Source organism: Lates calcarifer, linkage group LG13, assembly GCF_001640805.2.
Source record: "Lates calcarifer isolate ASB-BC8 linkage group LG13, TLL_Latcal_v3, whole genome shotgun sequence".
In the NCBI taxonomy this organism is placed as follows: Eukaryota; Metazoa; Chordata; class Actinopteri; family Centropomidae; genus Lates; species Lates calcarifer.
In genome coordinates, this window is record NC_066845.1 from 19,981,707 (window position 1) to 20,006,813 (window position 25,107).

Consider the following 25,107-nt stretch of genomic DNA (forward strand, 5'->3'; position numbering starts at 1 on the left):
GTAAGCTTTTTTAAATTGTTTTCACTGTGGCTCGATCTTTATTTCAACATTATTATTATAAATATTGTGCATAGTAAAAATTCTAATAATAAATAATAAAAACAACACACTACAGAAAACACAAGACACAAAATACAATGTGTAACTCTTTCATAGCACAAAGGTTGTTGTTTTCCTTAAATTTTCCTTAAAATCAACTGAACACAAGCAGCATTAGTGAGGATAATGAGACCCGATAAATTAATTCAGCTTAGCGGTTTATCAAAGCAATGAGGCTCTGATGTGCTCGGAAGAGATCACCCATTAACTACTGTGTGGTCCCCTCAGTCCCTGAAGCTAGGCAACAGTGGACCAGCAGGCTGTGACCCACTTCTTTTGTGCCTTCACTTTATCAGCTCAAGAGGCTTTGTTTGTAATCATTCATCACCAATGCCCCGCCCCCAACATCCTAACCCCATCTTTACCCTTCATCCCCCACCCATACACTCAGATACACACGTTAGTGTGTCTGTGAAGGCCTTTACTGAGTACATACATTTCTTAACCTTTAACCTCTACTCTCACTGCCCTAAGCCTGACACTAATTTAACCTAATGCTAATCTGAACCCTAAAATTATGCCAAGCAAACACATCTGTGAAAAATGTGATACACATAATTAGCAACATTTTGACACACAATTCAGAAAAAACTAGGAATGATTTATACATCTATACGTTTGATTCATATCCTGTCATTTCAACTGAGTGAGGTCCAGCTTGTAGAAAGGCTAATTTGATCAGAATTCAGAAATTAATGATTTAGCTTCTAGGGACTTGATACTACCACCTCCACCTTTGAAAAAAAGACAACATGAGGAAATCATATTGAAAATAAACGATCATCATAGAGTTTTTTCAAATTAGCCAAGAATTGTAGATTTTCAGGCAACTCCTAATATCAGAATAATCTAATAATAAGTCTAAGTCTATCAAGGTGAACAGTGGTAAGGACAGGCTTTAACTTCTATGGTGTTCATAACGATGCCAGTGTGTTACAAATCAGCTTTTTGCTGCAAAATGAACAACTAACTGTTGAGACCAGTGTGATATTTTGTGTCATGTAGAGTCATACAGCTACAATCCCACTACACTTGCTTAGCAATTTTATATTTGAACTAATCTCATTTGATTCTGTCAGAAAATATGTACATAACATTCAAAAATACACAAAACACACAACATACTGTATGTTATCGGTAAAATGTATCTAAGTATCAAAACTAAATGTTTGAATATAACTGTGTCAGTCTGAGTTATAGCAAATTCAGCATTAAATGAATTAGTCAAGTAACGCACACTTTGGCTTCCTCAAAAATGTACTTGCAGTTCTGCATTTAAGTAAACATTTTCAGTTACACCATTGTGGTGTTTAGTGTATGACATAAACTAAAGTAAAAATAAACTTTTATTTTTCAATTTGTATACAACTAATGCATTGCCTAGTAGGAGTTATATATGAAGTTGGGAGTGAGAGCCACAAAACTCATTTGATCCCATTAGCCCTAAAACAATTCTTTTATGTACACAAGTCGCACAAATGAGTTGTAGTTATTTTTGAATTAATATTATGTATATCAAATAATAACCTTACCCGTTCTCAAAAAGTAACATTTGTGTTTGCGTATTACTTCCTGCGAATTTCGTTACCTTACTGGCTGTTTTACACAAGTGTGCTATAATTACAAAACAAATGTGATGGCGCACCGCAAAGAGTGAGCACAATTAAAACATCGTGATAACTGTCAATACAGCCATTGTCATGTGGCAAGGATATGAAAAATACATAGACTGAAAACAAACGTGTCACATTATCTTTTTCATGGATAATCTTAGGGTAACAGTATAATAGGGGTAGTAGATTCCCTCTATCATGTTATTATTTAGTATCATAGTTATATATCATAGCGTGAAAATCATATAAATTATTATATATTCATATTTTAGCCTTGAAGCATCGGTTAATAGAAAATGTCAATTCATGGAATTTTACGAGCATCACAGGGTTTTCCTGCTTTAACATTTAAAACGACGGCCGCTGCATCATTTAGGCATCATCTGTTCTTATTTTATCTCTTCACGTGCTCATTTACTGGGTGTCACAGATGTGTGTGAGAACCACCAAAATATGGCGCTATCGTTTTCAGCCAATGGGCTGGCGCTTTGTAACAGGTTGCATCTGGCGTCACTACCGTGGCGGGAACGCGCATTCAAGAAGGGAAAGAGGTTGAGAAGGCATCGGGATCGCGCTCATCTGTTTTACTGGCAAATGCCTCCGGTGTAAAAGGCCGATCATTATGGGGGACCCAGGATCCCGTGGCGGCGTGGATCCTGACCGACCGACAGCTGCGCAAAGCTCATCCAGGCGGTTTATACCGGGATAAAAAAAACATTGTGCGTGTCTAATAATAAACAGGCAGTTAGTGAGCTGCAGACGAGGCGGTGTTTGTTGGGATTCAATCAGAGTAAGAGCCGCGACTGGTAGGTTAGCAAGGAGAGAGGGACGTGAGCAAACTGGAAAGAGAGCAGTTTTCAATCTGACCGGATCCAGCTCTGAATTTCGAGAATGATGGATGGATTGTCGATAACAAGCCAGTCCGGTCAGCCCAGCCCAGTCAGAGCAGGGCGGGTTCATCCGGAGTGAAATCAGTCGGCTCTTATCTGTTGCCTTCTCCTCCGCCGGGCGGCGATGTCCGCTTTCTGCCTAGACCTGCAGACGTCTGCCGTGGTTTCAGCACCACTGGAACTGGACAGCGACTGCATGGAGCCCCGGGCCAGCCCCGCCGCTCAGGAGCCCGGCGGCTTTCAGGGTCACCCGCTGCGGCACGCCGGCTCTGGAGGCCTCGGTATGGCCTTGGAGGAGGAACTGGCCATGCTCACCGGGGAGCGGGACGACGGCGAGGAGCTGTCGGACCTAGAAACGCCTGCGGTGGGGCATAACGCAGACTTGCTGTCGCTCTTCCGTCAAAAGGAAAAAGACTTGGTTTTAGCTGCTAAACTTGGCAAAGCGCTGCTGGAGAGAAACCAAGACTTGACCAAGCAATATGAGAAAATGCACAAAGATCTCAACGAGAAATTAGAGGTAAACTAAGAAAAGAAAATGTAAGTTTTAATGCTGCCATAAGCCTCTCTCTGGTTTATCCTTACACTGCTGTAATTCTGTCGTCAAGTTTGGGCCTTTGCAATGTAAACAAACTCAGGAGTGTCAAAACAAATTCTGCCTGTAGAGCTTCACATTCAAGCTACCAGAGAAAGGTGGATTCATCCAGCGTGATTTCTTATGGTAGTGTGTACTGATTAACTGTGCTGTAAGCTGGGGACACAGTGAAACGTGCTTGTCACATTGATCCAAAGAAAGAAACTCTCTGTGAGTCTGTGGGTTAATTTCACACACCATGTTTACAATGAATTGTGGACAGCTGATCTGTTGTTCTGGTTGTTTCCAAAATACTTCACACAAGCCAGCACGTGGCCCGAGAAACCACAAAGACTAATCCCGTGGCTGTCCAGGGCCTACTGTATCTACTGTACATCTGTTCAGCCCATTGATCCATATCCATCCCCTATTGCAGCTCAAAGAAATAAGCTGCCTCTGAATATCAGACTCTTCTTATTATTGATGTTGTTACAGTTGCTGGTATCCTGTTCTAGCAGAGATTGACGTTGTTTTGTGGTCCTGTTGTGAATCCCTTTGATCCCTTCTTTTGTTTTGGCTCTTACCCAGACATGAAAATAGTGGCCACACAGATGCCAGCTGCTTCAGCCTTGGACTTAACCATAATAACAACTCCCCTCCAAACTCTGGCAGCCGCTGGTGGTGCAATGCATCTGTTCACCGTTCATTGCCATCTAGAGAATAGAAAGAAGCATTGTATTATCTGAACTGTCACTCCAGGAGCTGGAGACACGAGAGATTGGTTCAGTTCTGCTCAGTTACATCCCAGATTGCACCAGATTGAATTTGTGTTTTCATTTAATATTCCAGTTTCAGTTATTGTCACTCAGTTGAACTTTTTAGACCTGGCTTTGTAACAAAACGACACTTCGTGGTGCAGTAGTCAAACCTTCTTCATTTTCAGCATCATATGTTTTCATGTTAATGCTCAATGTGTAGTGACAGTACAGTGGCATCATCAGCACCACAGCCTGACTTTTGTAAAAAACAAACAAACAAAAAAACATTAGGAATGGCAGTTTGATCCCTTGAAAGACTACAATAAAGCTCAGTGAGGGGCTCAAGTTGCTGCACTTTTTTCACCTTCAGTGAATATTTCCAAACATTGAGTCCAACCCTCTCAGGCTGCTGAAGCACCAGCATCTGTGTGAGGTCTCTGACTTTGTCACACTCTCCATGATTTCATTTAGTACTTTGTAAATGCTCTGTAAATAAAGGGTGATACTAACCATATCACCCTCTTTCCCCTTATTCATGCAGCACTTGGAGCAGGAAAAGCACGAGTTGCGTCGACGTCTGGAAAGTCGAGAGGGGGAGTGGGAGGGCCGCGTGGCCGAGCTGGAGACGGACGTCCAGCAGCTGCAGGGTGAGTTGGAGCGCCACCAGGTCCAGCTGAGAGAAGCTGACAGGGACAAGACCAAGGCCATCAGTGAGCTCTCTGAACAGAACCATAGACTGCTGGAGCAACTCAGTAGGGTAAGCAGTGTCTGTTTATGTGTGTGTGTGTGTGTGTGTGTGTGCTTCAGGCGTCATTGCTTCAGATGCATAGAAAATTCAATTAGTCTGGGCTTTGAGTCAGTGTGTCACATGGTCTTAATGCTGCTTTAAATGCCCCTCCACCCTATCAAAAAACAGCTCTCATGGAAATGCTAGTGTGCTGCCATGTATATAGTATGTGTTCCTCCCTGGTGTGGCCTCGGGGCCACTCAGTCCACTTCAAGTCTGACTGACTGACAAGACATAAGGTGCTCAGCCAAGTGAAGATTCATCATCCCCCGGGGGGGATCTACCTCCATCCAGCCTGTCTCTCTCTAACTTCACCTGAATTATGCTAACTCATCAATATAAAAGCGAAGCTTCCGGGTCTTATGTTGAATAATTTAGAATGATTGGACTGCACACTTATGCAATAGCACTCTGCATATTGATAGGTAATTTGAGTGCAGTTATTATGACTGGCAGGGTAGAAATGATCCGATATGAGACAGGTAGAAAAATAGATTGATAGACAGGCAGACAGATACTTAAGATACATACATACATACATACATATAGCAGTGCTCAGGCTGATGCCTGTGATGCCCTGTTCTTGCTGACATGATTTACTGGGCACACATCAGATTGGCAATAGATGCAAATTGATGGAACTGAGAGTGTTAGCATTTGTAGCTGCGGCTGATTAATCCCAGTGGAGGAGCTCAAACACACTGTTAAATTTACACAAAAACAAGGACATTTTATCCATGTCGAGTATCCATACTTGATGTCAGTGCTGTATTGAATGTTATTGTTAATTTTCCTACATTTTGTACCACTATCAAGGCTTCATCCCCGCTCCACATGGCTTGTCCCTGCAAAAATACAGAATGATAGATCATATTTCCTAAACTGTGTTCCATACTTAACTGTTATGTCATAGTGCTGAGCTTGCTTTTCATCAAGAGTAGGACTACGTCAGGCTGCCTTGCCTGTCAGAGGGATATACAGTTTAAACACCTGTAAGACCATTATATCGACTTGAGGGCTGTAAACAGAGGCAGCAGTGTTGTCAGCTGTTGGATAGGCTGGTAGCAGGTGCCGAGACTACATCTCAGAACGCCCAGAGCCGTATATGCAAAGGTTGACAAGCCTGTACAGGTGCTTTGATAACCCTGTCAGCAGTGCTGCCTATGGCAACGCTCACATTTATGTGTGTTGTTTTCCCTCCTGGGAGAAGATGTGATCTGCTGCTGGGCACATGCTGCTCAGGGAGAAGAAGGTTGTTTGAGCCCCCAGCTCGCTGCTGTGCAGAGCAGTTTTCTGTGTTGTCTTGTGCAGATTAAATCAGTCCCCTACCGTATCTTGCACCAACACCATCATCACATTGCAATCAAGGACTGTGCTGGACGTGTCAGATGCTGTGGATTGCGGCAAAAGCCGGCACTTAGCATAATTAAACTGCATTTAATGAAACCTGGATGTGGGAATCTATAAAGATATTCCCTGAAAGTGGTCTGTATTGTATTTTGGGGGAGAGCATGTCTTGTGGTCTTTGTGACTCAGTGAAATTCATGAGACCTAATTGACTCCATTGATCCAGATCTCATGATTCAGTGCATTGGGCAGACAGAGGGAGACCTGCTGGGTAACAGAATAAATGAGGTCAGCCACAGTGCTTTCTCGCTCTCTCTCTCCCTCATTTTATCTTTTTTTCTCTCTTTCTTTCTTGCTTTCATCTCTCCCTCTCTCTCTCTCTGGACTCATTACTAAGAAATGGGCTGTGACTAAGTAATGTTAACTGTTTACAGCTCTGAGTGAATAGAAGAAATATAAAACTGTCCTGAGGAAACCCCGCAGCAGTGAGGCCACTGGAGGTCTGCTATTTTCTTCTGCCTCTGGTAATCGTTAACTCCTTAACTAGAACGGTCTTATTATAATCTAAATCAGTCTATATGTGGCCTCCTGTAAGCCCTATCCAAAAATATGGAATAATGTATGTTCCTCTGTCCAGCAAGTGATTATGAGTTTTTATTGTAGTCTTTTGGCTTGCCTGCTGGAAATCACATTTCAGAAAGAAGTGACTGGACAATAGACATATATTGAGGAACAGGCTCCCATCTGACAGAACAACCACGTCCACAGCCCCTGGTTTAACAATAACATACAAATGGCAGATACAGATTAACAGTTTAACCAGTTTGTGGCTGCCATTACAACACTGTGGAGAAAAAAATGACTTATAAACCAATAAATACTTAAATTAATAGATACATTTTTTAAGCAATTAAAAGTATAATAAATATATGCTGAATTTAATGGATAGATAAATACAGGTTGGTAATAAATCAGGACATAAATGAGTAATCACAATTAATAAAAGTAAACAAAACATATACATTACATATACATATACATGCATACATGAAAAAAAAAACATGAATGTAGGTAACCCTAGATAAGAAAGGTAGATTTATCTATATATATATATGTATATTTGTATATATATATATATATACATGCAATTATGTGTTAATATGTTAATTTCAGTTTTTATTTATTATATAAACTTATTAAATAACATACTGATTCTTTTTTTCATCTTTTGCATATGTATATATTTATTAATGTATTGATGAATAAGTCATTTTTTGTCCTCCATATTTGACTGCAAGATTTTCCAGGGTTCATTTATAACCAAACCTTTTAAATAAATGTAGATTTTCAGAAATGTAGAAATAAATTAAAGACGTTTATTACTTTATTTCTCACTTACCAACATTTTATTAATTATAAACAATATATCACCCTCCCTACAACTCAGGAATCAGTTCTTAATTGACTACAGTTGGATGACCTTGGGAAGGCAGGGCACGCCGTAGGAAGTGATGTAAGTCATGGGGTAAGATGCAGCACTGAGGGGATTAGGCTATAATCTGTGCTAATAGCCTTGCCATATGCATTCAGTCCAGAACCAAAACAACTCCTGTCCATACTCTAATTAATTAATAACAGCAGGTAACGTAGATATTGGGGCAAAGAAGATCTAAAAATGTAATCTCCGGCTCTGTCCTCACATTTTTCCTGGGCTGACACACATACAATAACCCAATGGTTATTCCTGTGTGTGCGTGCATGTTTGAGTAAATCTTCCAACACTGGTGATAAAACTATACATTATATTCAATACACCTAGAAAAAATTGGTTCCATTAATCCAGGAGTTGAGCCTAGGAGGTGTGTGCTGTTAGGTCTGTATGGGTCCTGAGTATGAGGACAGTCAGTCTCCTCAAGCCTAATCTGATCAGAGTGAACCAGCAGGAAAGGGACCTTTCTCTAATTAGATCACCACACATGCTCAGAGAAGGCTGGGGATGCACTGACTCCAGCATAAGTGTCTGCATGCTTTATGGCCACGGTCAGTTCTACCTCCCTCAACCTGTAGAATTTACCCTAATTAAAATCTGAAAGCAGCCTCCAGTGACTCATCAATATTATTTATTTGACGCTATAGAGTAATAATTAGTTTTTTTTTTTACTTCTCATTTACAATAATTGAACAAGCAAGGAGTAATGTGAATATTTTTGAATGACAAAAGCAGAAATCTGGCATCACATGTTGTGTTTGGCTTCATCAGCACAGTGTATCCACATCACATCTACACAGGATCCAGTTTCACTCCTCCTTTTACAACCTCCAGTCATTGGTGAACACGGTCCCTGGGCTTCTGTCCAGCTATCATCTTCGTTCACATTCAGTCACTGGAGCACATAATGTCAGCCTCCCTTCAGTCCAAGGTAGCTGTTCCTCTCAGGATCAGCTCTGTGATTGGTACATATTGTCACTCTGAGGATTTGTTATGCAACTGTTTGAACGTGGGGTTGCCCATCCTCCATAAGTCTAGACAAGGCAGCGCTCTGTGAAAGTGACTAAGGAAAATACCAGAAGCATTGAGACCACAAGTGGCAGCTCCACCAATCCCACTTCTCCCTGGTTGCTATGACAACCAGAGTGACATGCAAATTGAAACTCCATGTGTTGTTTCCATGGGAATGTGCTCTACAGAATGGCACAAGGATACAGATAGTTTGATGTTAGGTAGCACCACCAAAGACCCATAATGCACCTGCAGTCATATCTGCAGGATCATGCTCCATAACCACAGACGGCCGGCAACTGAATCAACAGGAGTGATTTCTATTTTTCAAGTTTCAGCTCCTCCTGTCTCTCTGCTGAGCTCTGCTCTCTGCTGAGGCCTCTGTTGCAGCGGTCTGATTTGCCCCAGTTTGTCCCGCCGTACTGATAATGCTTTATCTGGGATATCTGAGGAATTTATGGGCAGATTAAGTGACTGTCTGCAAATCAGGCACTCTGCGGTCAGCTCAGTGGTTTTTTTGATGATGATCTCAGTCTGTCAGCTTGTTGGGCCAGTGGGTCAGATGTCAAATCACCATTGTGACTCTTCGCTGCACTGACCTCCAATGGCTGTACATCTGTTTCCCACACGCAGAAAAGACAGCGTTGTGCAGCTGTCAGATAGAAACTCACATCTGGACACTGTAACTGAATACACACTGCCTCAGAGACATTAGCACAAGGTGATATAGACTGTAGTTGTAAATAATTCTTACGAACAATATCATACTTGTGCTTTGGTATCTGTAGTATCTCCTCATATAACCTCCTCAGGTACATCACAGCACAGTTGTTTGAAATACTACATTATGCTTTTTATGGTTACATTTTATTATGCGCATGGCCTATTTCATCTAAAATATCAATATTTAAACTCAAGATTCTCTTTTTTTATTGAGCTTCCTCTGCTTTGACGTAAGACTCAGTAAAAGACTGAGATGACCTGAGGGTTACAGGCGTCTGGTTATATTCAACAACAATAATTTTAATTGAGTCATTTATGTCTATTTTCCTCAACTCTATCATAAAATGGTTTAATTAGAGGTACCTAAAGAAATTGTATTTGCCAGATCATATTTTACCAGTTATACCTGAAAGCACGGACATTTTGTATGTTGGAGGGTGATACATTCAGCAGTGATGCCTTTCTCTTAGTGTCAAGTACACATGGATTTGACACACCGCAATGAAACCTACAAAACCTATTCAGTATGATTCAGTCAGCTGTCAGGCTCATTAGTCTATGGTATTATATATATACCATATATTTTTTTTTTTTCATTATGTCATTGCCTTATTTTGTATTGAGGTCTCCTTGCAGTGCACGATGAGAATTCACAATACTTGAATCTCAGTCCTTTCTAGAATAACATCGCACTGGGAGGTGGATGATTCACTGATTTATTCTAAAACTGTGCAGGTAACTTCTACCCTTGTATAAGAAACTTTTTATGTGAGGATAACTTTTGGCATACATAACTCTTTTGACATGCTTTATGGACAGTTTTTAACAATCCTCTTGTAAAACCCACACAGGGTTACAACAGAGTAGTCACAGTGCTTTCATAGTGTTAATTACTGCTCAGGGCAGAGCCTCAGAACAACAGAGCTGAGACAGAGTCATCCTGGCAGTTTGTCCTTTCCAGAGACTCCTGGCAGAACACTGACACAGGCTACAACCAGCGTTACCTAAGGACAGAGGTGAACTGTATCTGTATGTATCAACATGATCAGCTGTTGAGCCTCCTCTCTTCTCTCTGTGAGCCTCATGAGAAGCTGCTGCAGTGTGTACTGCCACCTAGAGGCTGTAATTCACATTGATGCAACACAGTATGTCATCTTCACTTAGCACATAGCAATCAAAAGACGAACCTGAAAAACATACTGATAATTTGAACAACTCTTCCTTGCCTGAATTTTTTGCTGATATATTCACCAAGGACAGTCTCCTCAGTGAGCTGTAAAAAATGAGTCCTCCTGAGTTTGTAGGATTTTTCTGTTGCCATGGCAGTGATAATAATACGAATAGTAGCTTTCTAAGTGCAGCTCTATGCTAATGAAGCCCAGCCAGGCACTGTTTAGTCTGGTCCCACCTGTCCCATAAGCTCAGCTGATGCACTCAGTCTGCTGCTGTGCTGGATTGCAAAAATACTGAGCAGTGGACTATACAAGGCTTTTGAAGAGAGAGTACAGAGGAACAGCTATCAAATTCTCTGTTTGCTGGAACAGACTGGAGAGGGTTGATACACTACGTCAGTAACACTGACTACACTGTGAATATCAGTGTTTATGCATGTCTACATGTGTGTGTGTGTGTGCAATTACACTTTATATCAGTTGAGTCACCTCAGTATCTTAGTAAGGGAACACAGACTAAAGAGCTGCTGTGCAATCTCTCTAATCTAACTAAGCATTGTGTGGCACAGTGTGTTGCTGTGTCATCATTAGTAAGACCAGGAGAACTCCACCAATTCTACACAGCAAAGCAGTTTACAGGTCTACAGTACATGTGAAAAAAGTTGTGTGAAGTCTTTTGCGTGAAGTCTGATAGATCACCTCAAATAATGTAATTTGAGTCAGCAGTCATGGGCTGAAGACTTCAAGTTTGAAAATAAAAAAAATCTGTGGAGTTTGACAGAAGAGATCTTAAGAGACCTCTGTAGCCCACTCCTTATCTCAGCTGCAGGCTAGCATAATATGCCTGAATCTCTAGCTGAACTGTCAGTGGTCAAATTGTGCCAGGCTTTGACAAAGAAGCAGAATGTGTGGAATAAAAAAGATACCTGTTTCTGCTGCATTGATTTTAACACTTTGTAATACCATCTACAACTACAGTACTCTTAAGGTAAGAGCAGAATCATTCAAGTCAAATGTTCTGTGTCTGTCTGTCTCTGTCCAGGCTGCAGAGGTGGAGAAGCAGCTGTCCACTCAGGTCCATTCATTACGGGACGACTTCAGGGAGAAAAGTATATCTACGAGCCAGCACATGACACGACTAGAGACTCTACAGGCTGAGGTGAGCCACTATCACTAACTTATTTCCATTATACATCACTTCAGACTAAGAAGAGTTGATTGAAGTTTGAGAATGAAATGAAATGAGCTGTACTATACTGTGTGAGCTGTCACCCACAGAACAGAAAAGTACAACTGGGTTCTATTCGCAGAAATAACATTACTTGTTTGCAGTTATTGGTTTTCAGCAAGAAGCCTGAGATCGCAAGGGATTTAACTTCTGTGCCATTATCCTGCAATTACCAGTGTTCACACTGGTCACAATGGCTTATGTTCAGCATAGGTTACTTAGTCGAGTTAGGATTTCTGTTGAAAAATCCCACTAGAAGAAAACACTTCTTCCTATTTTTCATCTCTCACCTGCCATGCTACCGGAATTGTTTCTTCTGTCAGGGCACTTTCTCTCTTCCTGTAATCTTTATCTTTATCTTTCTCCTCACCTCTTCCTTCCCTCACCCTCCTTCCCTCTTGGTTGGAGCAGCAAGGGCTAGAAGTGAGTGGTTACCGATTGCTGTCTATCAGCCAGACTGCATGCTGCATGTAATGTCTTGTATAATGATAGAAACAAGGATTGCACCATTATTTTTCTTTGAATTTACAATTGCTTCTACTCTGTCCAATTAAATGACTTGATCATAGCATCCATTTAGGATTGTATGTTATCACGGAACTCAAGTCAAAGGAAATAGAAGCCAAAAAGGAATTTATATAAAAATAAAAACGCACATTTGACATTTCCACATCCTTATAGCAATCCCTGTTTCCTGAGATTGAGCATAAAAAACATGCTTGTTAATCAGAGCATGAGATGTTTTGTGTGTTGTGTTCATGTACAATATCCTGATATGTTATGACCACAGATACTGTTAGAGCATAAAAACAGCAGAGATTTCCCCGTAGCCTCTGTTCAAAGCCAGGCAGAAAACACCCAGACTGCAGAGCCTGTGCTATAATTGGAAGAAAAGGCTACTGCTCTATATTTGGCTGAGATACTGCAATGTCTGGGTGCTCCCACTTTTCTAACATTTTGCCTTCATATGACATGTGCTTATGACTAATGGCTTTTTGCCCTATTTGTGTAAAGAGACTATAGGAGCCCAAAAATATCCAGAACTTGGCAAATGTAGATGCTCATATGGTAGTGAAAACAACTGATCCACATGTAAGCTCCTGTGCTGTGAAGTAGGTTACCAGATGTAGGTCAAAAGCAGGAGGGATAAAAATGAACATGAACTGATGTTTGTTTAATGGGGAAAGCTGCTCAGGCAGCTAAAAAGAAAAAACAATTCATGAGGAAAAAGTTGTGCTGCTGCAGTGCTAGCCTTCAGTAGAGGGCTGTTACACAGTCAGTAAAGAGTAAGCTAATATCAAGCTTTGTGGAGACACAAACATATCACCAAAACATTCCTGAAGACGAGGGTGGCAACTAACGCCTACGCCCGTGCTAGGCAACAAACATTCTTTAGACCAGTGGGAGTACTTTTTAATCTTGTGTAAGAACCCAGCTTGCCTCAGAGTTAGAAAAACAACAAAATTTAGCTTTTAATCAGGTCCATAGCTGCCCACCTGTCCACTGTCAACCAGGAGTCCTAGACAATCCTTAGTTTCTCCACTTACTGCCTATTTCCTGTGGTGTAACAATTAACCGGTGCTGTTTTACATGTTAGATTAAGATGCTGTCGGAGAGGAAGATGGAGCTGGAACGCCGCATGCACGCTATGCTGGAGGAGAACGAGCTGCTGCAGAGTACAGTGGACGACCTCAGAGAGAGGACGCTGGTGTTGGAGAAGCAGTGTCACGAGAAGGACCTTCAGGTACAGAGACGTGCATGAACGACTGATAGGGTAGCTATGACCTCTGTAAATATGTTACATTACCTTTCACCAATCCAGTTTTGTGTTTACCCATGACAAATTGTTGGCACTCCTGTCAGACCTCTACAGGTAATCGTACTTAGCACTGTTAAGTCTCAGTTTTGCCTCTGTTGTTATATCCAGTTGCGACAGAGCCAGCTGGAGCTCCAGGAGGTTCAGGTGTCCCACAGGCGGCTGACTGCTCAGCTGGAGGAGCTGACAGAGGAGCACAGCCTCCACAGCCTCACCCCACACCCATCCAGCCTGCTGTGTGAGATAGAACAGAGCATGGAGCAGGAGGAGCAGGAGCAGGAGAGGGAGCAGGTAGTTATTGAGTCCATTCTTCGTTTGTTTTAGTCTGTTGTGAGCACCAGGCAGGGTGGTGAACTAATATCTAACCCCCCCCCCCCACTTGCCTGTTTAGTTGCGTCTTCAGCTATGGGAGGCATACTGTGAGGTCCGCTCACTCTGCTCCCATCTCCGGGGAAATGACGTCACAGACTCAGCGCTGTCCACCGACTCTTCCATGGACGAGTCCTCGGAGACGTCCTCAGCCAAGGATGTGCCTACTGGCAGCCTCCACACCAGCCTACTGGAGCTACGGAGGCTGACACAGAATCTGCTGGATGGCAACGAGTCCACGGTAATGAACAACACACTGGCAACTTGTCAGCACTGGCAAAAAAAGTGAGGAAATATATTTTAGGGGGTCCTGTAATTTCCTGATGATTTCTAGAAAGAATTATGTAATTTGTTATTATTATGTGCAAATATAGACAGAGGTATTAGACAGTGTTGTAAGCATCCACTGATTTATTTTAGCTTTAAAGAAACAACTAGAAAATGATATAGGAGCGACTAGAGATGTATTTTCTGTCTGAAGCTTGTTTGATAAAAGAAATAGAGGAGTACACTGAGTCAGACTGAACAGGTTTTGTAGTGGGCTTGTCTCTCTTGTCTAGCTTGTTTCCTGCAGCGACTAGAATTGATATGTAACAAAGCTAAAATCTATCAAGAACTTACACAGTTATCTTAATCAGCCAAAGCAGAATATGACGTGAGGTCCTGTGGCTTCAACTGCTCTTCCTGTTGAATCTGCTCTGCTGTTGCTATTCAGTCATTTGTATCTGGATATTTTGCATTAAGTGAATGTTTACACCAGGACAAATTGTTCATTGTTTAAGTGATCAGTTACTTTGTTTACGTACTTTGTTTATCCTCAGAACTCAGCCTTTTCAGTAACCATCTGTTTACCAAGCAGAATTAGACACTGAGAAAAACTTTTCCAAACCCATCAGACTGCAAAAATGCAAACCTTTCTCCTTATGTAAATGGCCATGATGACCTTAGATGTTACATGGTTGTGTTGACTTTCTCAGAAGTTGGTGATTTTTTTGAAAAGATGTAAATATTAATTAATCACTGGAATATTTATTCTCCAAATTTCTTGAACCATGTTGACAGATGTTACATTTATGCATATTTAACTGACACACCACTTGTAATTTTGCCATTTTCTTTTTAAATACTTCCAAATCACATATTGCTCTCCATGAACGTTACTATGAATTTACAGTTGTGTATTATTTAAATAAATACATTTAATAGGAAGCTATAGAAACCATCAAATAAAGTGTTACCAAAAGGGATACCTATTCTCATAAAGTTAATGATGTTGCAAAGACTTACAACTAACTTACCACTGATTCAACATGATACAGCCTCTGTGGGCCTATTTTAGACACACACAGTAATGAACTATGGGCCGTAACAACACATTGTACAGTGAGTGTGTGTTGTGTGTTAAAAGGGCTCACGGCGCAGTGATGAGGAGGCTCTGGAGGAGCAGGTGAGGAGGCTGGGAGAAGAGCTGAGAGAAGTCAGAGAGCTGTACGAAGCTGAGCAGGACAAAACTCGCAGCAACGAAGAGGAGCTGCTGCAGCTGCACAATCAGGTACCCACCCCTGTAATACATCTGCACACTTGTGTACATTGTGTACTGTGTATGCACATATTGATGAAACATAAGAGATCAGGAGAGGTAACACATGAGCTGAGGGCAGAAGCCTTCACACCAAGGCTCTGCTGCTAATCATGTGAAAAGGAAAGTGTCAGGCAGCCCTCATTAATTCAAGATCACATCCAATCTTTCTCGGTGGAACAACATTGCATTAAGCAGTGCTCACGTCTAAGAATAACATTTGGATGACCCAGTACTGCAGATGCAGTTCTCACCAGTTTATGAGCCGATGTGAATTTGATGTATGTTGTTTGTAATGTAGGACATTACTTCAACCTTGTCTTGTTTCTGAGAGGGCAGCTCACTCCCTCCTGTGGGTTTGAAATGCCATCTTACATGATCTATTCAAAATAATCCCCGCACACACAGGTCACTTATTTTGCCCACTGAATTGGGTCTATCAAATATCTCATACATGAGCACCCCTCTGTATAACTTTGCCATTAAAGCCCAGAAGCCGTCTTGAATTTATGAGGCTTGTGTCTCATGGATCTGTTTTATTCTCCCATGTGACCTGCAGATGGCGCTGCTCTCTGTAGAGATGTGTTCCCTCCGGGATGAGAACAAGCGGGTGAGGATGATGGCTGAAGTCCGAGAACCCAGTGAGCAGCTCCAGAGTGCTATCAGAGACAGAGATGACGCCATAGCCAAGTAGGATCACATCACATCATATAATGAATACTGCATTACACTGATCCAGTTAGAACTCCCAAAAATACACTTCCACCAGTAATTATATAAAATAATTAGAATGTAGAATGCAGCAGGCGTTCTATGATAAATATGTCCTTATAATGTATAATCAACTCAATGAGATGTTTAAAGGACAATTTCGTCTTATTACATCTTGGTTATGTTTTAGTAGTAAGAATAACAATTTCAAATTCAGATTAAAGAGAGTTTCACAGTTTGACATTTTGGAAAATGAGCTTATTTGCTTTCTTGCTGAGTTTGTTGACGATGAAGCTGCAGCCATGTGTCAGTTAGTGAGCTGTAACACATTATGGCTGGTAGAGCTGCTGGTAGGTGGATTTTTTTTAAGCTTAGGAGCTAGTTAGGCTCACTCTTTCCATGTGTTTCCAATCTTTGTGCTAAGCTAACAGTCTCTGGTCTTTTTTAAACAGACAGATATGAGAGTGGTGTGGGTATTCTCTCCTGACTCTCAGCAAGGAAGTGAATTTCAAACTGTTGTTTTAAAAGAGTAATTTCTAAGGCCTTCACGCTAGCAGGATACCTCTAGTTTCTCTGTGTATGTTTCTTGCAGAAAGAAAGCGGTGGAGATGGAGCTGGCCAAGTGTAAAATAGACATCATGTCTCTGAATAGCCAGCTCCTGGACGCCATCCAGCAGAAACTCAACTTGTCGCAACAGCTGGAGGCCTGGCAGGTAGGTCAAAGGTCACAGGCGATTTATTAGTAAAAGCCTAATAGTCATTTTGTAGTACTCTGGAACATTTTAAGGTTGTTAAACAAAGAAAACAGTTCTGTAAATGGAGTTTCTGGATGAAACGTTTGTTCATTTCCCCTCCCTTCCCTGTCACTTGTGTTTGTTGTCAGTATATTTTAACACTTACAGAATCTGTGCACATACACTAAACCACTCAGTTAACTTCAGAGGGTGTATGTCAGCTGGTTGGCTGTGATGGGTGTCAGTAAGGAAACATATTACATATGTAGCCTGGGGACACTGTGTGTGTGTGTTCCCTCCCTCCCCCTCCTCATCCCTAACTAGCAGCTCTTTCCTCTCTCTTCTCCCTGCCCGCAGTTTGCCTCCTCAGGGCTCTTTACTGTTTGGCTCTTGTGGTTTCTGATCTAGTGGCCTTTCTCAGCTTCCGTACCACCCTTTCTCCCCTGTGGTACCCCCCCTCCTGCCTTAGAGGTGAGCCCAAGCTGCGCCATCTCGTCATTTCACCCATCACTAATCCGACTATGCCATGCTGAGCCATTCCATGCCATGGTTAACTGATTCAGGAGAAATGCACATCCCAGCTCCTGTTCTCACTGAAACCATTTGCCATCACGGAGAACCATCCAAACCCACCACCCTCTCTCTCCACTGACCTGTCTCCTCTCTCCATTCACCTGTTTGCCCTAAAGGAATGTCTTTAGGAGATGGGTCCACTGGTCACCTTACCTGTTGGGAGATGACAACACAGACATCAAAAATGCCCCTGTATCCCCATTACATCTTAAGGCTTGGGTGGTGCATTTATTTTACTTTATGTTGAGTGATATTAGGTAACATCCAAACTAAGGAGACCAAAACGTGTGCACTCATAGAGTAAATACAGAAACTTTTCACATCTTTTAAAGGATAACTTATTTTTGAACCTTTTCCATGTTTTGGGTGTAAATGACTGAGGAGAGAAAAATCTCTGGAATCAGTGCAGTATTCAGAAACAACAGTGTGCCCAGCAACCTTGAAAATCTTCTGAAATGTAATCCAACAGGCAATTGACAACATTATGGATAGGATTCCTACAGGGAAATTTATTTCATTATTTAAGAGTGAGCTCTTTTCTGTTTAACCAGAAGCATAGATATATATCACTACCAGACTCCATTGACAAAAATAGTCATTTTTGAACAGAACAGGGGAGCTGCTGGAATATCAGTGCTTTGACCTGTTAGTTAGTTTGTATTATTGGGCGACTTTCAGTGGAGGAAAAAAGATCATGAGTAGTCAACATGAGTAGCAGTACCTAGAAGCACAAATGAAGTAATCAATCAAAGCAGTGGTGCTCCAACAACTCCAGTGTTCTGCTTGGTAAAATTACTGTTTTTGTCAGTGGAGTCTGGTAGTGATATACGGCAATATTTCTGGTCAGTGGCAAAAACAAGCACTTTAGTGGATTTATTTTGACGTGGAAAGTTGCACCATTTGTTTACATTGGAGCAGATGTTTGTGGTGGTATACCACTCTTGCTCAATACTACACTGATTCTAAAGATTTCTGTCACCCCCATTTACACCAAGAAACTTTAAAATAAGGCACAGGTTCAAAAGTATTTGTTGCAATAAACAATCATTACATCAATCAGGACTCTAAAAGCTCTTCACAATCTCTTCACAACACAAAGAGATATGCCACAAATAGATCTTTTGATTTTAAGGGGTCACAAACTGAAAAGCTTAGGAATCACTGATGTCACCTGGAGTGACTTTTTGAGATGCCAAAAGCCATGAGAATCCATTTTTGGGAATATGCATCTCTGCAGGCTGTTGAGGCTGAGGAGACAGAGCAGGTTGTCCACTAATCACAGTGTTGTCCCCCAGCTCCTTCTGTCCACATGTCAAAGTGCAAAACACTGAACCCTAAATTGCTCCAGATGGTCTGGGCAGCACCTTACACAGTAGCTTGCTGCTATCGGGTGTGTAGGTGTGTGTTTGAATGAGAGGCAAATTGTAAAGTGCTCTGGATAAAAGCACCATATACAGCTGATCTCATGAGGGCCTGTCAAAAATCTAATCTTCAATCTTTTAGTTTTATACATATTACTAGATAAAGGTTTTTAGTCAAATCACCACACAGTCGATCTGGGTTAGCATGACATAATTAAAAAAACTGTAAAAAAAAAAAAAAAATGATACAGAGTGCATGTGGAACAGTGGGTAATAGGCCTTATGTTTTTGCTGTAGGTCACCTTAATAGTTTAATCCAACTGTGATCAATTCTGTGTTTATTTGAACAGTCTCATGATGCAACGCTGTCAAGCTGGGCAGCATACTGTTTAGGATTACTTACTACTTAGAGGGAGAACTCATAGACAGCTTCATTTCTGAGAACTATTGAGCACCACTAAGTGGTCTACCACAGGTGAAAGGTGATTGTGATGTCTCTGTAATCAGTATCCAACAGGTGAAATGATCAGAGTCCAGTCTCCCCAAAACTTCCTGTGATGCCCCACCACATGCCCTGTCTGTGTGACATTCAGTCCTGTCCTTCTCCCATTCACTTCTCTGTCCTTGGCTTTAGGATGATATGCACAGAGTGATTGACCAGCAGTTGATGGACAAGCACCAGGACGAGTGGCGCTTGGCCCCTTCCTCCCTGTCAGGGTCAACGAGGGCCCACAGCGGTCAGTCCTCCAGACGAGCTCACCGCATTTCCGACCGGGACAAGAGACTTTTCTCTTTTTTCAAAAAGAACTGAGCCCTGTTGGACTGGCCCCGGGCACAGCGGACAGACAGACACAGACGGACGAAGCGAGGGACAAGGAGGGAGTGACATCGCAGCAAAGGGGTAACAACACAGCCAAAGACAGGCAGTGGCACATGCTGAGGTTTGGGGGGGTCATTTTGCACTTTATCTGTCCCATTACTCTTCTCCGTACTGGTTAATCAGTGACTGCTGACAGTGAGAGATAGAAATATAAGAATAGGACTTCCCCAGAGGCTTTGGCTTAGGTCCCTCTCATAGAAAGCTACTGGTCTTACAGAACATGAACAGGGTCACAAAGTTTACCTCCAAAGAGGAGGGTTTCCTTGTAGTGCCTATGACCATCTCTACTAGCCCACTGCCAACTCTGTAGAGAGGGGAACACTATGTACAAAACTCTTATTGTATGCATCCCAGTTATCAGGCCAAGGAGTCTGGGGAAAGGACAGGTGGATATATGGGACATTGCAGGATGATGGGAAAAGGTGAGAACAGTAGGACAGAGCTGTACGTCAGAATACGATGATGAACAGAGTGATGAAGCTGCAGCCGACCCATCTGATCTCTCAGGTTTATTCATTTGTTCAGGGGATGTTCAGAACATGAGGCAACAGCTTTATGTATCAGAACCACAGCGCACTGTATATCTGAGAAAACAATTGACAAAGAGAATTTACAACCATAAAGGTTTTTCTTTTTTATTTTACAGAGTATTGCTATCATGTCTAAGACTCAACCTTCCAATCAGAATGGTTGTAGAGGCCTTTAAAGGGGCGCATCAGTAATTGACTCCCATAAAGTGGAGGGACTCACAAGAGAGATATTAAAGCTGTGCCAAACAATATTTTTATGTGAAATATGGATCAAATAACTGTGTAATGTGAAAGGGGCCGCTGGTAGTGACAAACCACAGAACATTGTCCCTAGATTCTGCAGTTTTCCTCAGCTCTATTGAGCATTTCAACCCCTTTTTTTAAAGTTATTTTTTTCTTATTATTTCTGGCCACACCTTTACCATTTAGGTTCAGTCCCACCACCCTCTTCAACTCAGTTTTCAGCAGCACGCAGCTCTAATAAACCCACTGTATGCTGGCACTAAACTACAGACAGACAGAGTCAGTGACCTGCTGGTGAATATATTGCAGTGTTTAGCAGCTAAAGACGCAGATATTTCCCTCAGGAGTGGACTGGAGTCCAAAACAAAAGTAGAATGAAAGTGAATTTTGGCCCTAAACCTTTTAGGTAGCCAGTAACACAAATTCATATTATTGCTAATGCCGTGCAGTGCCTGCTGTGATGTTGATGATAAACAGTTAACATTTGCTGGTAGCTGGTAACATAGCAGGTAGTTCCATTAGCCAAAATAAATAGATAAGTAAGCACAGCTTTTGAAAACTTCAAAATCAAAGCAGCAGAGGCCAAAAGATCCTGCTTTTTATGCTGCATTCACTTCTCCTTGGATGGTCCCATTTCCAGTGGGGAAGTCCAACTTCAGTGTGTTCATATGCTTTTTAGTGTGGACTGTGGCAACAACATGGAGGCCACAGAGACAATGTATTGTATTTTATGACTCAGAGCGTTTAAACACATTGACATTGGTTTCCAATAAACTGTTGCTTTACCTGACTTGTTATCAGGGTCACTGCGAATCAGTTAGCAAAAACCTAATATGCAATACCTGAATTAATCAAAATTGCTAAGAAATTTGCAGACTTCCCAAGTTGTTGTTACAACTTTTCTCTCTTGCTTAGTAAATGCCCACATTTTTAATGTTTAAGAAGCCCAGTTGGTGGAACTCCCTTTTAGGTTTGTTCTTCTCTTTGTCCCCAAAACCAAGATTAAGTTTCATTTATCACTGAGGTAAAACACAATCAAGTCCGTGCAGGCAAGTGAATGTATAAAAACCAGCACTTCTTATTTGGGACTATCTTACATCTGTGGTGAACTCTATGAGGCCTTCATGTTCATCTCTGACATCTGAATAAACCTGTGGGTGGCTGAAGTTACTGACAGCATCTGTGCAGGTGGTATGTTCTACAGTTCACATTATATTTAACATTTAAACATTTATTCTTTTTCAAAGAAAAAGACACTGTCTAGCATTGTCCTCATGATGTCAATCATCTTCCTAGTCGACCAAATTTTCAAAATGTTTACATCAGCTTGAGGAGGAGGAAGAACTACAATGGGTAGAATGCTCATCAATTCTCCAAGTCAATCAATCCAGCTCAACAATAACCTGTTGAATTTCATGTGGTTAAAAAGCATGGGGGTGTAAGAAACTCCTCTAAACTTCCTCTGCAGTGGTCAACATCTGAGCTGCTTTGGTTTGTCACTAATAGAAAAGGTCTACCTCCATTCTCATTGCTTCAATACTTCATGGGCACTTTGATTTCTTAGCTGCCGGGCTTCCGTTTTAGGTGACATATCTGTAACTCCATTGGTAAAACAGTGTGTATTGACCTGAAATCTCTGAGCATGAATGACTTACAGTGTGGCACAGTGATGTCTCATGTCTGTCTGCGTTTGAACTCGCGTCTGATGCAGCTGTGCAAACCTATGCAGATGTCTTCTTGTCATTTCAGCTGGTTGTTGGGAAGGATCAACCCAAAGAATGATTTTTATAAAAAGTCAAATAGGTTTGGATGAAATCAATATATTTATAAGAAAAAAAAATGCATACATTTTGAATGAAAATCTTTTTTTAGAGAGAAATATACCTGTACATTGTTATTTGTAGGCTCTTTTTTCATGTATGTTCTAACAGTGAGCAGGAATTCCACTGGTGAGTTGAACTCATATGTTTATTTGACTGTTCAGGTGTGGCATGCAGTGGAACTGGCAAAGGATATTCACGAGTACTTCTGTGTTCTGTCCAAATTATTCACTAAAAAGATGTGAACATTTACTGGAAGACTCATGAATCTCAGTTTTTAATCCAAGAGTGCCCAAGAAACAGCAAATTCATAAACCAGTTCAGTCCAGCTGACAGCTCTTAGTAACACTCTCTGATAAGTCATCCTTTATAAACGGTTGTAAATAGTGACTTTATTAATGGTTAATAACTTGTTTACAAATTCTTTATAAGGAGAAAAATGAATAAGAATAACCATTATGTTGACAGGTTGTGAAAATGTCTCTGACTGTTGAGTTATTTATAAAGTCAAGTCATTTAACTAATAGTTCTACATTTCTGGTCATGGTTTCCCAAAATGTAGAACTATTCCTTTAATAGACTAATAAAAAAATTAAATGTTTAGTCTTACGTAGTTATAAATGTTAACAGCTAACAAAAGTTAGTAAGTCTGTGAATGTCCGTAACTCATTAATTAAGGGTTCTTAAAATAAGTTTAGGTCCAAAGGCTCTGCTGCACTTTTCCAAATAATTCACTGGATGAGTTAAGGAGATGAAACAGTCAAATTGAGTATCCTGCTGGAAGATGTTAAACAACAGCCTCAGAATTTTCACAACTTGAAAAGCCCGATATTTATCCCTCTTGTTATTTTATTTAATCTTTATTTAAGCAGAAACCATTAAAAAAAATCAATTTTCCAAGAGTGTTCTGGTTAAGATAAGCAGCACTAACAATGAGAAAGAATGAAACAGATAATCTGACACATAGTAACAGTCAGAATTAAACAGAAAGACAGCTGATTTAGCCATTTTAGATCTAACTACAGAAGGTTTTAGGGATTAGTTAATGATTTATTAAGCATTAATATAGCCATTAAAACCTCCGTACAGATGGTGCCTTATTAGAAAGTTCTTTCACTGCACCTGTCTGAATGGACCTGATCAGAACATGGTCCTCCCACAGGCAGGAACATGTTCCAGGTGTGAAATAAGAAACTGAAACTTGACGTCTGTGTTTGAGGCTCTTTTTTCATTGACTGACTGACAGGAAGGATCTGTTTCTGCCTTGGATTAAACACCAGTCACTCCTGCCATTACCAAACTGTAATTTGTCTCTTTTCATGTCACATTTTCACTAATATTTGGTTCTGTCCACATTATGTCCTAATTGCTGTTTCTGTTTCTTGTTTGTATGTATTGTTCCAGACTGTCACTGCGACACTGTAGACCGTACTGATTCATTTTCCAATTGAAAGTATTTTTAAAACACTGGCTGCTGCGTCTTTCTGTGGCAAACATCCCGAGTGTGTCAACACCCGTCGAGTGTGTGTTGCGGTGACAGACAGACATGCCATTGAGTATGTGTGTTTTCTGTTGCTCGACTCCACTCGGTCAGATGTTGTTTTGGAATTTAGTGCTTTCGGTGGGCTCATTGTACTCCGTGTGAGTGCTTCCATTCACCACTGACTAACGGCACTGTTTCAGTTACAGAATGCTTCAATCTATTCAAAATATTTATCATGCAATTTTCTTAGCATTTTGGGGATTTTTTTGTACAAATAAATACTTTACAATCTGCCTGTCTCCCCTGACTTGGCCTAGAAAATACACATCTGTTCTTGCAGGAAATAAGCTGATGTTGTTTCTTACTCTCTGCTGAAACACCACCGTCTACATCTAATAATAAATCAATAGCAGGGAGAGGGGACACGACAAGGGTTTTTCTGAATGGTCTATTTAACAGCTAGTTGATGAGGGTAAGCAACAAGCAAACTGAATGAGCAGCAGTAAGAAGTTCAGACCACTAATCTCACAACATGAACTAAATATGACCTTTTAAACACCACCATATTAACATTGTCACTGTTAACATGTCACCATTTAGCTCAAAGTGCAGCTGCTATATACAGTACATTGCCACAGTAGTCACACCTATTGTTTATAATCATTTTCAAAGGGAATGGCTGCAGGTCACAGCAACAAACTGAATGCTTTCTCCAGCTAACAGACTGACAGTCAGAGCTGAGTATACATATATCAATACTGTGTCTGCTGCACCGAGTATATAAAGAAAAGAAAGGTCGTCCACTAATCACAGGGTTGGCAGTCCACCTGCAGTGTCCTTGGGCAAGACAATGAACCCTGGATTTCTCAGGCCAGCACCTTATGTAGTAGCTCACTGCCATCAGTGTGTGTGTGTGTGTGTGTGTGAATGGATTAATGACATGCAATTTATAAAGGATAAAAGGATACAGACATTTACCATTTACACCTGTGTCTACAAACAGAAACATGAAGAAGTTATCAAATGGAGCCAAGAACAATTATTGGGACTGAAATAACTTTATAAGAACAATATAAGTCTAAAGAGACCTTTTTCACAGCTGACATTCTGATTTGTCATTGGAGGAAAATCACAGGTGGAACCAATGACGTTAGCGATGACTCTGCTCCAGCCAGTGCTGCAATGCAGCGTGGCAACAAATGTCACTGGTCACACCTGAGTTTAAGTGACAAAGTCTGTGAGGAAACGATCTATTCAACCTTATTATCACTCCATATTTTTGTGGTCACCCGCAGTGTGAAGGTTCTTTAATTAACATTG

The 25,107-nt window shown here is 41.1% G+C and overlaps 1 protein-coding gene across 2 annotated transcripts; it reads left to right on the forward strand.

Annotated features, from left to right (window-relative positions):
• Window positions 1-2,274: 2,274 nt before the first annotated feature.
• bicdl1 (BICD family like cargo adaptor 1) lies at window positions 2,275-24,080 on the forward strand. Of its 2 annotated transcripts, XR_007814405.1 has the most exons (11): window positions 2,275-3,119; window positions 4,473-4,688; window positions 11,503-11,619; window positions 13,286-13,432; window positions 13,616-13,795; window positions 13,896-14,114; window positions 15,282-15,425; window positions 16,012-16,142; window positions 16,756-16,876; window positions 17,255-17,368; window positions 19,466-19,551. XR_007814405.1 is itself a non-coding variant. In XM_018669194.2 (10 exons), the coding sequence occupies exons 1-10, from the start codon at window positions 2,727-2,729 to the stop codon at window positions 19,640-19,642; spliced, it is 1,845 nt and encodes a 614-aa protein (XP_018524710.1). In that variant the 5' UTR covers window positions 2,275-2,726; the 3' UTR covers window positions 19,643-24,080. The 2 variants fall into 2 exon arrangements, 1 of the variants encoding a protein (XP_018524710.1); XM_018669194.2 differs by lacking the exon at window positions 17,255-17,368 and having other exon boundaries at window positions 19,466-24,080.
• The last annotated feature ends 1,027 nt before the right edge of the window (window positions 24,081-25,107 follow it).

What these genes read in the sequence shown, in the direction of transcription:
- bicdl1 (XM_018669194.2), top strand. Translation starts at nt 2,727, where the DNA reads ATGTCCGCTTTCTGCCTAGACCTGCAGACGTCTGCCGTGGTTTCAGCA. An exon ending in ATCTCAACGAGAAATTAGAG is followed by an intron (nt 3,120 to 4,472) that starts GTAAACTAAGAA and finishes TTATTCATGCAG; the next exon opens with CACTTGGAGCAGGAAAAGCA. An exon ending in AGAGATGACGCCATAGCCAA is followed by an intron (nt 16,143 to 16,755) that starts GTAGGATCACAT and finishes TGTTTCTTGCAG; the next exon opens with AAAGAAAGCGGTGGAGATGG.